Here is a 15075-nt window from a genome sequence, read left to right on the forward strand (position 1 = left end):
TGAAGACTGCTGCAAATACTTCAGCCTTATCTTTTGCACTGATGTGCTGGGCTCTTCCATCATTGAGGATGGGGATATTTGTGCAGCCCCCTCCTCTAGTGAGTCGTTTAATTGTCCACCACCATTCATGACTGGATGTGGCAGGACTGCAGAGCTTAGATCTGATCCGTTGGTTATGAGATCGCTTAGCTCTGTCTATCACTTGCTGCTTTCGCTGTTTGGTGTGCAAGTAGTCCTGTTTTGTCGCTTCACCAGGTTGATACCTCATCTTCAGGTATGCGTGGTGCTGCTCCTGGGATGCCCTCCCGTACTCGTCATTGAACCAGTGTTGTTCCCTGGCTTGATGATAATGGTTTAATGGGGGATATGCCAGGCCATGAGGTTATTGATTGTGTTGGGAGTACAATCCTGCTGCTGTTGATGGCCCACAGTGCCTCATGGATGCCCAGTCTTGAGTTGCTGGATGTGTGCGAAGTCTGTCCCATTGAGCACAGTGATAGTGCCACACAACACGATGGAGGTTGATCTCAATGTGAAGGCAGGGCTTTGTCTCCACAAGGACTGTGCAATGGTCACTCTTACCGATACTGTCATGGACAGGTGGAACTGCAGCTGGCAGATTAGTGGGGGTGAGGTCAGGTATGCTTTTCTTTCTTGTTGGTTCCCTCATCACCTGCCACAGACCCAGTCTAGCTGCTATGTCCTTTAGGCCCCGACCAGCTCGATTAGTAGTACTGCTGCTGAGCCATTCTTGGTGGTAGACATTGAAATCCTCCATCCAGGGTACATTTTGTCACCCTTGCCACCTTCAGTGCTTCCTCTAAGTGTTGTTCAACATTGAGGAGTATGGATTCATCAGCTGATAGTAGACACTGTGTGGTAATCAGCAGGAGGTTTCCTTGCCCATGTTTAACTTGAAGCCGTGAGATTTCATGAGGGCAAGAGTCAATACTGAGGACTCCCACAGTAACTCCTTCCCGACTGTATCCCACTGTGCTGCCCCCTTTGCTGGGTCTGTCCTGCCGGTGAGACAGGACATATCCAGGGATGGTGATGGTGGTGTCTGGGACAATGTCTGTGAGGTATGATTCTGTGATGTCAGGCTGTTGCTTGTCTAGTCTGTGAGACCGCTTTCTCAATTTTGGCGCTAGCCCCCAGATATTAGTGAGGAGGGCTTTGCAGGGTCAATAGAGCTGTTTGTGCCATTGTCTTTTCTGATGCCTCAGTCGATGCGAGGTGATCCATCCAGTTTCATTTCTTTGAGGTTTTGTAACAATCAGTACAACAGAATGGCTTGCTCGGACGTTTCAGAGAGTAATTGAGAGTCAACCACATTGCTGTGGGTCTGGAGTCAAAGGTAGGCCAGACTGGGTGAGGGTGGCAGATTTACTCCACTGTAGGATGTTAGTGAACCAGACGGGCTATTTCCAACAATCAGCAATGAATTTGCATCTAAGATGTAAGAAGATAGTAAGAAGCAGAATGGGGCATTTTTCGGTTAAACAGGGCGGTATATGTTTAAAGGCACATGGCAAAGTTAGAGTAATTTGCCCTGGTTTTAAGTAAAGAAGAAGACGCACCCTGACAAACAGAAGTGGACATGGAGATGGGAGAGGTCATGGATGGACTGAAAATTAAGGGACAGAATGTCAGAAAGGTTGGTATGTTTAGGAAGGATACGTTTGACTGTTCCAGATAGTTTGTGGAGAGAAAGCGGAGTGGAGGTAATATCCTGTCTTGCTATATTTTTGTAAACTTTCTTAGAAACACGGAGGTGCCAGAGGATTGGAGAGTGTCATCTGCACATTTCTAGCAACTGCATGCCAGACAGTTTAATTTTAATATTAACACTAGATAAGGTTTTACAAACAAAAATCAAAGAATGAATTATCAGGGACTCGCAGGGGACTGAGTTAATAAAGGTGAGACAGCACTGAAATGTAAACCAGACCATATTTGACTAATGTAGTTAAATATATTGGCAGAGAAAGAGTTGAAGAAGAAAATACAATGGATATTGTCTGTGTGGATTTTAGAAAAACTTTGAAAAAGAATCACGTTAGAAGCAGGAATAACAAACTTAAAGATGATGGAATGGTGGGGGGGAGCAATCTCAATTTGGATAAAGGTTTGGCTTCAGGACAGATACCAGCAAGTCCTCCGTAACACTGTTACCCTGCAAGTACATTCGCCTTCAAGTTAAACCACTATATCATTATCACTGAGGACAGAATGTAATCATAAGTGATAGGTTTTCATACAAAGTTTATATTGAAACTGGACATATGAGTCATTAACAGAAATATAAACTTAGAAGTTTTAAATGAGGGCTAAATCCCAATGAAACGTCTTATCCCTGCACCTTTCACTCTGCTCTGTTACTGACTGCGTTAAGTTTTAAATAACACAAGGGAGATCAAAGTACCTAATGTAAATCGTTGAAACATTTTGATCTATTTCAAAAGTCACTTTTTTTTTTGCAGAGTGTGTAAAGCTGGTAAACATAAGACCAGTACAGTGTGGGGCCTGTCATGATAGAGCATTAAAGTTTGCATTTATTGTTGGTTTAATCATTTCATACAATTTTGCTGAATAGTAGTTATTAATGGTCAGCATGATAATGTGAATAACAGTTGGCAATATTTAAACCAAGATAATAGAGAGTTCACAGAAGTTTACAATATAAGGAGAAATGCAGTCAACCCAGGAAGCATGGCACAGTAATCAGACTATTTTTGTCCCGTGTGAGATCTTCTGCAGATTTCTCGTGATAATGAATTTGTTCACATAGCAGAAGCTGTCTGGCTTTGTGCATGAATCTGCAATGAAGGAAGACATTAATATTTTAGATTTATTTTAGAATTTTAAATAAAATGCAATAAGCAGGTATGAATTTCCAACATCAGGCTAGAAAATTAAAGCATTTATTATTTTTGTTGTGGTACAAGTGGAAGCCAATGACTATCGCCATTCACTGTGGTAACACACTTATTAAAAGTCAAATAAAATGTAACGCTAACAAGAATAAACAAAATCTTAAATTGGTATCTGTAGATTAGGTGAAATAGATGGAAAGCTCTTCATCTAACAGTTTCCAGGGATGCTTTCATTGATTATTTTTCTGACAACTTCCTTTTTTGCACCATTCCATAAGGAACTAATAAGACAGGACAAGTTTTCCTTCTAGCTATTAATCTATTTAAAGATGTTGCTACCACTTAATACTTGTTTGTAGTTCCAGGAATAAATTGCAACATACCATGTGGAGGTTCTTGAGTGTTTATTACTTTTAGTTGGTTCAGGTCTTGGCGATCGGAGGTGTTTAAATGATTGTTTAATCTGGAATAGAGATTTTATTACAATTGAATAGTTACAACTGATTTTGGCCTGAAACACTGACTTACCTGCTCCTCTGATACTGTGTGACCTGCTGTGCTTTTCCAACCTCACACCTATAGACCCTGGCTTCCTTTATTGTCTCCAAACCACTGAATAGTTACAAATATTTTGCCATTTTTTATAAGGCATTGCATTTCCTCCAATTAATTATTGGCAAGTCTGAAGCCATCTTTCCTTGCAGGAAAAGTAACTACGAACTCCATCTCTCTCTTTGGCAACTGTATAGAGCTAAATCAGACCCTGCACAGCCCTGTTATCATATTTAACCCAAGGATCAACGCCTGTCAGGCGATTTTCTGGTCTCAGCTCATCTCCTGATGAAACCTTCATTCTTGTCTTTGTTGCCAATAGCCTTGATTAGTTGGACACACTTCTGACCAGCCTATCCTACTTTCTTTAAACTTGAGGCCATCTACAGCTCTACTTCCCATGCTGCACTTCGCATGAAATCCTGATCAGTCATCACTCCTTTGGTCACTGAAGTACAAACTAACTCTCAGTCAAACAGCATCTGAATTTTAAAATTGTTTTACCCTGGTTTTTAAATTCTTCCATGGATTTGCAGTCTCCTCTCCACACCACACCTTACTATAAATCTCTTCCAGTCTAAGTATCCCCCAAGCTTTTTTGTGTTGTTTAAATTTGCCCAGGTGAGCATACAGAGTTCAGTCGCTCCAGGAATTGATGGCCGTGTATTTAACTGCTTAAACGCTAAGCTCTGAAATTCTCTCCGTACATCTCTCTGCCTCTCTACCTCCTTTTCCACCTTTAATACACTATAATGCATTTCTATCTTGGATCAGGCTATTCAAACTGACATCTCCTTCTGTGGTGCTGTGTTAAATTTAGTTTTGTAATATTGCTGTAGGACACCTTGGGACACTTTATTATGTCAAAAATACTTAATAATTTGCAGTGCCCTACATTGTTGCAAATTGTATTGTTTGGTGTCACACAAGATTGTGTTGTCCTGTATTGTCACCATTTGTTAATGCATTGCATCATATCATATGGCTAACTGTATATGATGTTATTTCTTTTGTTACCCCATCATTATATATCTTGCATTACTATGAATAATCTTTTCCTGTATTACACAATACTGTCTTACCGTATGTTACATTTTCCCAGGATCATACTGTCCTGTGTTACAATTTATTGTTGAGTGATTCAACAGAAACGGACTGGAAACACCAAATGAAGCTCAGTCAGTGTCGGAGTAATGGAAAATAAAATCAGAAAATGCTGGAGAAACTCAGCAGGTCAAGCAACTTTTGAGGAGAAAGGAACAGAGTTAAAGTTCTCAAGGCAATTAAGATGCCATCCATTCTATTGCTCCTTCAATTCACAATACCACACCACCCACCCAATTTTCCTTTTAGGTTTGTAGACACATACCAGGCTCAAAATGTTAAGTCAGTTTCTCTCTTCACAGATGCTGCCAGACGTTCTGATTTTCTCCAGCATTTACTGTTTTGCTTCAGACTTCCAGCATCCACAGTATTTTGCTTTCATTGGAGTAATGAAACATATTCAATGAGAGGAAGGGTTTGAGAACAAATACCTGCATTTATATAAAACCTTTCACAAAGACTGGACTTTCTAAAGGACTTTACAACTAGTCACATTTGTTTGAAGTCACTGTTATAAAGTAAGAAACATAAGAATTCATCCCCTAATAGTACTCGCTAATTTCCTGTAAAAACACTTCCCAAACCCACAGCCTCTATCCTCTGGAAGGTCAGGGGCAGTAGCTGTGTGACAACACCATTATTTGCAAGTTCCCTTCTGAGTCACACAACATCCTGAATGGGAAATACATCCCTGTTCCTTTATGGTTGTTGGGTTAACATTTTGCAACTCCCTTGCTCATAGAGTACCCACACATACAAACTGCAGCGATCCAAAAAGGCGACTCGCCACCACCTTCGCAGAGGCAGTTTGGAATGGACAGTAAATAGCTGCACAGCCAACAATACCACATTCCCTAAACAAATAAAAATGGCAGCCAATGTGCACATAGCAAGATTCTGCAAACAGCAATGTGATGTCAGACAGGTAATTTGTCTTTTCTGATGAAGAGTCTAGGCCCAAAATGTCAGCTTTCCTGCTTCTAAAATGCTGCTTGCCCTGCTGTGTTCATCCAGCTCCTTGTTATCTCTTAATCTGTTTTTGTGATGTTGAAAAGGGATAAATATTGGCCATAAGGGGTCACTCATAGATTTATAGAGCTGTAAAGCACAGAAACAGATCCTCCGGTCCAAATCATCCATGCTGACCAGCGAGATGAAATTAATCTAGTCCCATTTTATTTTATTTGTTCATGGGATATAGGCATTTACTACACATCCCTAATTGCCCAGAGGGCAGTTAAGAGTCAACCACATTGCTGTGGGTCTAGAGTCATATGTAGGCCAGACCAGGAGAAGATAGCAGAGTTCTTTCCCTAAAAGGACATTAGTGATCCAAATGGGTTTTTCCTGACAATCAACAATGGATTCATGATCATCATTCGATTCTTAATTCCAGATTATTATTGGATTCAAATTCCACCATCTGCCACAGTGGGATTCAAACCCAGGCCCCCAAACATTACCTGTGTCTCTGGATTAATAGTCTAGCGATAATACCACTAGCCCATTGCCTCCCCACAATCAATTTACCCACATTTGGCCCTTATTAGACCCTTTGTTAGACGTGTGTCTCATGTGCTGCCTATGAAAGCAGAGAGACCCCCAATCTGACTCTTGGAAGGAAGGCCTGCTGAGTTTTGTATCCATCAGGCACTCAAGTGGACACCCACAGGCCTTGCTCAACTGAGGACCACATGTCCAGGGTCATGGAGAGAGGGCATCTATCAGGGTCGGAAGCAGGGGCAGAGGGGTGGATGCCAGTGGCCAGTAACCCCCAGTCCCATGTCCAGTTCCTCAGTCATGCAAAAAAAAGTGCTGATCGATGAATGCCCTCTCCTCAAATTTACAGCTTGCCCACACTGATCTACCTGTCTGATGGGTTATCTGTTATTTGAACTGAGAGTATTGCAGCAAAGGTATGGGTAAGCCCTTTAACAGTCATTCAGTGAATCTTTAAGAGTCTTAAGTGGGGACAGGGCAGGAAAGTTGCTTATAGGCCTCTTATCCCAGATTTACTTGGGGGTCAGGAGGTATGATGGCATCAGGCATTTGTCATGAAAGCAACCCAGGCCTCATGCCCCGTTTCCAGCTTAAAGTGGGACCTGGAAGGCTCCGCTATAATGGTTTTCCATTTAAGACAGAGCTGCAGAGAGATGTTTTCTCTTAGAGGATCATTCATCTGTGGAATCTTCTACTCAAGTGAGCAGTCAAAGCTGGCTCATTGAACGTTTTTAAGGCTGAACAGAGTCTTGATTGGCAATGTGTCAAAGGGTAGTGAAGGGGGGAGTGGCAGGAGGGGAGGTAGATAGGAAAGTGCATTTGAGGGCACTAGCAGATACAAGGTCTTCTCATCAAATGGTATAACAGCCCAAAAGGGTGCCAGTGGCCTACTCCTGCTCTTAATTTCTATATTGGTTTGCACAGGCATGGTACTGGAGGACTGCTGGCATGGCTCCATTGTTTACAAAGGGTTAGAAAGGAGACACCAAATGATTACTGCAAATAGAATTAAGAACTGCAGATGCTGGAGATCTGAAACAAAAGCAGAAATTGCTGGAGAAACTTGGCTGGTCTGGAAAAATCTGTGAAAGGAGAGTCACTAGACTCAAAACGTTAACCAAATAATTATAGATAACAAAGTGTGGAGCTGGATGAACACAGCAGGCCAAGCAGCATCTCAGGAGCACAAAAGCTGACGTTTCGGGTCTAGACCCTTCATCAGAGAGCTCTCTGATGAAGGGTCTAGGCCCGAAACGTCAGTTTTTGTGCTCCTGAGATGCTGCTTGGCCTGCTGTGTTCACCCAGCTCCACACTTTGTTATCTTGGATTCTCCAACATCTGCAGTTCCCATTATCACAAACCAAATAATTATAGGCCAGTCAACATATCACAGCCAACGTGTAAACTGTCAGTTAGAAAGGCACGGATTAGGCAAACACTAATCAATACAAACATTGATTGAGCATTATGGTGGGGAGGAGGGACAATGAAACTAGAAGTATGCATGGATTCCAAGAAGGCTTTTGATATTTCATACAGTGTCAGTGGGTTTTAGTGAGGAGGAGAGCTGGGCGCTGCAGGAGAATATCAATGAAAGGTCAGGTGGGCAGGAAAGTGACAAATGGAAGTTGATCTGCAGAAGTATGAGGAAATGCATTTTAGAAGGCAAACAAGACAAGGACTACACAATAAATGGTAGGATATTGAATGGCATGAAGCTGAGAAATGTAGAGGAATAGAGGAACCTTGGAGGGCAGGTCTATAGATCACTGAAGGTGGCCGGAAGTTCAGATAATATGGTCAAAATGTGGATGGGGTATATTGTTTTTTAGCTGAAGCATTGAAAATAAGGGGTTATACCAGAATTGCATAGCATGAGCAAAGCCACAGCTGACATTCTACATGCCATTCTGCTCACCACAATACATGAAGAATGTGATCATACTGGAGAGAGAACACAACAGTTTGATAAGGATGTTGCCAGGAATATAGAACTTCAGTCAAGAGGAAAGATTGCATGGGCTGGGATTTTTGAAGGGTAAAGGGGAGGCTGAGGGGAAATTTAATTGACATTTATAAAATTACGAGAGCTGACGTACATTAGATCAAAAAAAAGTTCTCTTTGCAGAGAAGTCAATAATGAAGGGGCACAGATTTAGTGTGATTGACAGAAGAATTAGAAGGGAGCTAATGACAAAGTTTCACACCCAGAGCGCAATGGGGCTTGGAATTCACTGCCCAGTTAGCAGCAATAGAAAATATCACCATATTTTTAAAAAAGTACTTTACTATGTGTACGGCAGAGAGGGTGATGGTCTAGTTGTATTATCGCTGGACTGTTAATCCAGAGACCCAGATAACATTCCGGTGACCCGGGTTCCAATCCCACCGAGGCAGACGGTGGAATTTGAATTCAATAAAATATCTGGAATTAAGGATCTAAAGACGACCATCCTTACACGTAACACAGATCCACAGCAATGTGGTTGACTCTCAATTTCTGGGGGGGGGGGGGCAATAAATGCTGCCTAGCCAGTGACACCCTCATCCCACGAATGAATGAATGAATAAAGAAAAAAAAAATTGACGTGCCATGTCCTACAGGGCTACAGAGCAAGACCTGAAAAGTGGGCTTTGACTGGATATATCTTCTTGGCAGAAGAATACCTTATGGCTCAAATGGCTGGGTTTGTGTTAGATTTGGGAATTATACGTTGAACCATTTCAAGATGCCATGTTCCCATCTCCTGTAGGAAGGCCTGGAATTGCAGCCACTGCTTCCTGAAACAGGTCCAAGCTGGGAACAGATGTGGCCAGGTATTGAGATCAGCAGGCCATGTGTATTCATGACAATAATATCCACTAGCTTTCACCCCTCACATAGTGATCCATTCACCCACCTCCCATGCCCTTTCAATACCTCTATTCCCCTTCAAACTCATGTACAATGTCTACAACAGACAGAACTCATGACCATGTAATATCACTGGGAGCTCTGTTTATTTTGCCAATCTCATGAACATTTTAATTATCAGCTCTTTCTCCACTTAAAACGTATGCTCCTCAAATGACCGCATAAAATTATCAAACATATAAAAGTCAAAATCCCAGTTGAGAAACATACTGCTCTAATTGCCATTCAAAAGTTCCTTTAAAAAATTCTTTAATCCTATCACATCCTCTTAAAATTGTCAAACAGCGGCATTAATCGCTGCTGTTAAGCTGAATCAATTAGGCCAGTTTAGAGCTCAGCCAAGCATTCACAACAAGACTCCATTCCACAGAGCAGTATAAAAAAAACTTATTGTATTCAATACAAAGGAGTCCTGGAAGTTAACTGATCGGACAGATATCCTCTTGTTCAGAGATAATGGAAACTGCAGATGCTGGAGAATTCCAAGATAAAATGTGAGGCTGGATGAACACAGCAGGCCCAGCAGTATCTCAGGAGCACAAAAGCTGACGTTTCGGCCCTGGACCCTTCATCAGAGAGGGGGATGGGGAGAGGGAACTGGAATAAATAGGGAGAGAGGGGGAGGCGGACTGAAGATGGAGAGAAAAGAAGATAGGTGGAGAGACTATAGGTGGGGAGGTAGGGAGGGGATAGGTCAGTCCAGGGAAGACGGACAGGTCAAGGAGGTGGGATGAGGTTATTAGGTAGATGGGGGTGCAGCTTGGGGTGGGAGGAAGGGATGGGTGAGAGGAAGAACCGGTTAGGGAGGCAGAGACAGGTTGGACTGGTTTTGGGATGCAGTGGGTGGGGGGGAAGAACTGGGCTGGTTGTGTGGTGCAGTGGGGGGAGGGGACGAACTGGGCTGGTTTAGGGATGCAGTAGGGGAAGGGGAGATTTGAAACTGGTGAAGTCCACATTGATACCATATGGCTGCAGGGTTCCCAGGCGGAATATGAGTTGCTGTTCCTGCAACCTTTGGGTGGCATCATTGTGGCACTGCAGGAGGCCCATGATGGACATGTCATCTAGAGAATGGGAGGGGGAGTGGAAATGGTTTGCGACTGGGAGGTGCAGTTGTTTGTTGCGAACTGAGCGGGGGTGTTCTGCAAAGCGGTCTCCAAGCCTCCGCTTGGTTTCCCCAATGTAGAGGAAGCCTCACCGGGTACAGTGGATGCAGTATCCCACATTGGCAGATGTGCAGGTGAACCTCTGCTTAATGTGGAATGTCATCTTGGGGCCTGGGATAGGGGTGAGGGAGGAAGTGTGAGGGCAAGTGTAGCACTTCCTGCGATTGCAGGGGAAGGTGCCGGGTGTGGTGGGGTTAGAGGGCAGTGTGGAGCGAACAAGGGAGTCACGGAGAGAGTGGTCTCTCTGGAAAGCAGACAGGGGTGGGGATGGAAAAATGTCTTGGGTGGTGGGGTCGGATTGTAAATGGCGAAAGTGTCGGAGGATGATGCGTTGTATCCGGAGGTTGGTAGGGTGGTGTGTGAGAACGAGGGGGATCCTCTTTGGGCGGTTGTGGCGGGGGCGGGGTGTGAGGGATGTGTAGCGGGAAATACGGGAGACGCGGTCAAGGGTGTTCTCGATCACTGTGGGGGGAAAGTTGCGGTCCTTAAAGAACTTGGACATCTGGGATGTGCGGGAGTGGAATGTCTTAACGTGGGAGCAGATGCGGCGGAGGCGGAGGAATTGGGAATAGGGGATGGAATTTTTGCAGGAGGGTGGGTGGGAGGAGGTGTATTCTAGATAGCTGTGGGAGTCGGTGGGCTTGAAATGGACATCAGTTACTAGCTGGTTGCCTGAGATGGAGACTGAGAGATCCAGGAAGGTGAGGGATGTGCTGGAGATGGCCCAGGTGAACTGAAAGTTGGGGTGGAAGGTGTTGGTGAAGTGGATGAACTGTTCGAGCTCCTCTGGGGAGCAAGAAGCGGCGCCGATACAGTCATCAATGTACCGGAGGAAGAGGTGGGGTTTGGGGCCTGTGTAGGTGTGGAAGAGGGACTGTTCCACGTAACCTACAAAGAGGCAGGCATAGCTGGGGCCCATGCGGGCGCCCATGGCCACCCCCTTAGTCTGTAGGAAGTGGGAGGAGACAAAAGAGAAGTTGTTGAGGGTGAGGACGAGTTCAGCCAGGTGGATGAGAGTGTCGGTGGAGGGGTACTGGTCGGGCCTGCGGGACAGGAAGAAGCGGAGGGCCTTGTTCAGTTATTTTTTATTAAAAGGGTTCAGCAGATGGACTTTTAATCATGTAAAAATAAAAGCACTGGGTTCTGATGACATATTAGATTCTCAATGCAGTTGAATGAATAATGACCTTTTAATCCACTAAAGAAAGATCTCTATAACATCTGAACATTTACACAATTCTGGTCCACCTAATGATCTAATTATATTTTAAGGACAGAAGCTTATGATAAATCATTCTATTAAAGATGTATTTTCTGAAGGAGGGTCTAGGCCTGAAATTGTATCAGTGATAATGGGAACTGCAGATGCTGGAGAATCCAAGATAATAAAATGTGAGGCTGGATGAACACAGCAGGTCCAGCAGCATCTCAGGAGCACCTTTTATTATCTAGGCCTGAAATGTCAGCTTTCCTGCTCCTCTGATGCTGCTTGGCCTGTTGTGTTCATCCAGCTCTACACCTTGTTATCTCTATTAAAGATGTAATTGCATTATCATACAGCATCTAATCATGATTCTTGAAGTTGGCAACCCCTTCAAACTTGCTTGTCAAAGGTTTCCTGATTCCACAAAAGGCATTTTCCAAAGTACATGAACAAACTGATGCGGTGTATTTCATACAGGATTCAGAAACCTGTCTACTTCACTGGCAATCTCAGGGTAAAGGAGAGGCTGATTCGGGGGGATTTCAAAATTAAGTGAAGTATTTAAAAAACTGCAATTTTCATTGATGCCTCGTCACTAATCACTAAATTTCCAAAATGGTGGCCCACAAGAATTCAGCCAGAAGACTCCAATTTCCTAACTCCATCTCCATCTTTCCCAACATGGGTTTGATAAGCACTGGTGAGTTACCACTCCTGTCATACCAGCCTGGACATCACACCTCCCTCCAGATTTTTATCCATCATGAGATCCCGATCCAGTCACTTGGATCAAAGAGCTCTCTTTAAGGAAGTTTCTGCCTGCCCTCAAATGAACAAATTATGCTTAATCTGCTGTGGTCCTGAGCACACTTACCTCCTGATGCAATCTGGTATGTGGTTGCAGTAAAAGAGTGAAAGACAGGATAAAAGGATGGATTGTAGACCCACCCCACTTGAACAATCCCACTCCCATAGAGTAAAATGCTTAAGGAATGAGCTTCCTTGCTGGGTTGCAGAGAGGGTGGGAATAGAAAAATGAATTTCAGATTGGGAAGTGACAACAAGCCTCCTTATTTAATTTTCCAATTTTGGGTAGTACTGCAGAGAGAAATCCAGGCCCAGAACGCCAAGTGAAAATTAATAAAATAAATAGTTATCAACGGACTGCAATAAAAATAAGTTTCTCTCTTCTACATTTATAATGTACAATTGCCCCACAAGAGCAAAGAATTACTTTACCCAAGAGGAATAGATGTTCAAAGCTGGAATCGTTTGTAAAATGGTATGAATGCTCACTGACAGCTGATAAGTAAACCTTTCTCAGAGAAAAAAGGAGAAATGTGCAACTTTTACATTGCGCTGTTGGGATTAGAAATGTTGTACTATGTACTTAGGCTTTAATTGAATTAGTAATCATCATTCTTGCCGCATTTTGGTTTGCAAAGTATAAATTAATTAAAAATGTTGTGGTTCCTTACACTTTTCAGAATCCTTCTAAAGTCCATCATTTCTGACTGATGGGTTTGTTTTTCCGCTTGTAACTCTGCATCTTTGTTAATTCTGAAGTTGAATTCTGTTTTAGTTGATACTGAATCAGTTGGGCTAAGTGCTGAATCCAAAGGCACTGGGAGAATTCTTCCTGCGTTGCAGTCAGGCTCCTGTGAACCGATTGCTGATGCTGGTGTTGGTATTGTACAGCGGGATGAGAGCAAGGGCCAAGTCTCTGATGTTGCACTCCCTGTTTGCCTCAGCACCTCTGCGCATGAGCAGTAGGAAAACTGTTCCTCCACCAGCCTCTGCAACTGCTGTAGGTTAGACCAGAATGTTAGCACAACTTTACCTGAAAACTTCTGTTTGTATTTTCTAATTTTTCTATAAATGATCACATTTAGAGGTATGATTTGAATAGACATGATATAAGATCACTCAACATTTGCAGATTTAAAAGGAGTACAGTTAGAGATATAGGAAAAACAAACATCAGCTTTTGTGCTCCTGAGATGCTGCTGGGCCTGCTGTCTTCATCCAGCCTCACACTTTATTATCTTGGAATTCTCCAGCATCTGCAGTTCCCATTATCACTGATACAACTTTAACCTCACTGCGAAGCCCCTTCCAGGGATGCCTAACCTGAAGAAGTTACCCTCCAGACCAACCTCAGGGAATCTCTCTCCCACTGCAACTTCGGTCCGCCTCCCCCTCTCTCCCTATTTATTCCAGAACCCTCTCCCCATCCCCGTCTCTGATGACGGGTCTCGGCCTGAAACGTCAGCTTTTGTGCTCCTGAGATGCTGCTTGGCCTGCTGTCTTCATCCAGCTTCACAATTTATTATCTTGGACATACCAAAAGTTAAGTTTTACGCTCACCATTAATGTGGAAATACTGAAAAAGGAGAAACGAAACAATGACCAACTTATACCTATTACAGAGTGCTCCTCCAACAAACTTCTAATTCTTTAGATAAACTAATGCTGGACTCAAAATGTTGCATGCCTTCCAACAATACCAGTTCACCAGAGAGTAGATGGATTGGAGCCAGGCATTCCAGATGATGAGCCAGGATGGGGTGAGCATGGTGGATTGAATGGATGGGGAGGCAAGTGTGGGGGATAATGATGGCAAACTGAGTTTTATTAAATGGACGATATGGAAGGGACTGGTGAAAGGGTATATAGTTTGGGAAAGGCTGAGCACTGTTCTTGTTTTGGTGGAGAGGGGTGGTTTGAGCCTTGTCATTTGAAGGTGAATGGGAATTGAAGGAAAGGAGGCACAGCAACTGAGAATACAATAGGTATTATATTCCAGACACCAGCGAGATCTTCCATTCCCCAGTTAGCCGGTACACATACTGGATGGTGCATGTCGGAATTGTGCAGATAGCCTAATGAAGCTGGCACCACAGGAATTGCTTGGGAACTCTCCACAAATATTAACTTGACTCTGAAACTTTGGACGTTCCAAGTCCCTTACCATAATTGCTGGCCAGGGTAACTTAGGGGAATTAAAACCTGCTCTAATTCCTGGTGTGATAGTAATGGCAGAGTGAAGTATATATGCCAGACCATTGTTCCACATTGTGGTTGCATGCAGATTGTCCTGCTGCTGATGGCTCATGGTGACTCATAAATGCCCAGTTTGGATCTGTTCTGAATCTATCTTACCTGGCCATATACTGTCGTGCCACATTTGGTGAATCTGTCCGGCCGGTGGGATTGGACATGCACAGGGGGGCAATTTTGGTGTCTGGATCTTTGGCTGTAGGATATGACTTGAATATGATTTTGAACATGATTTCTGATTTTGTTTATGTTCTATGGTCCTGTTTGCCAATATAAGACTGTGGCTTGACGAATCTGTGAGGCAACTCTCCCAATTTTGGTTGAAGCCCCAGATTTGAATAAGGAGGTTTCTGCAGGGTTTGCAAAGCGGGATGTGTCTCTATAATTTCCAGGGTGTATATAAATGCCAGGTGGCCTCTCTGATTTTATTCCCAGCACTGCTCCTTGTGAAACCCTACACTGACTCTGAATTATTACCCATTACTCAATGCACTCCTGTCTGTCTTGAAGTCAACCAACAATCCATTTTGCTATTTGTCTCTGACTCTGAACTTGAGACGAATTGGCTTGTTCGGATGTATGCTGGCTTGATTTCAAACATAATTACATTATTTCTGAGTGATAATGGGAACTGCAGATGCTGGAGAATCCAAGATAATAAAATGTGAGGCTGGATGAACACAGCAGGCCAAGCAGCAT

General features: G+C 43.4%; 1 protein-coding gene across 4 annotated transcripts in view; it reads right to left on the reverse strand.

The window, feature by feature from the left end:
* Positions 1–2561: 2561 nt before the first annotated feature.
* itprid1 (ITPR interacting domain containing 1) overlaps positions 2562–15075 on the reverse strand; it is a 147488-nt gene continuing 134974 nt past the window's right edge. For 3 of the 4 annotated variants that reach the window (XM_048529826.2, XM_048529824.2, XM_059646320.1), the window contains 3 exons: positions 12795–13121; positions 3260–3339; positions 2562–2819 (listed from right to left, as the gene is read on the reverse strand). In XM_048529826.2, the coding sequence (XP_048385783.1) occupies position 2819; positions 3260–3339; positions 12795–13121 (408 nt within the window). In that variant the 3' untranslated portion in view covers positions 2562–2818. The remainder of the gene's footprint in view (positions 2820–3259; positions 3340–12794; positions 13122–15075) is intronic. The other variant, XM_048529827.2, reaches the window with a different exon arrangement.

This window comes from Stegostoma tigrinum, chromosome 5, assembly GCF_030684315.1.
Source record: "Stegostoma tigrinum isolate sSteTig4 chromosome 5, sSteTig4.hap1, whole genome shotgun sequence".
NCBI lineage: Eukaryota > Metazoa > Chordata > Chondrichthyes > Orectolobiformes > Stegostomatidae > Stegostoma > Stegostoma tigrinum.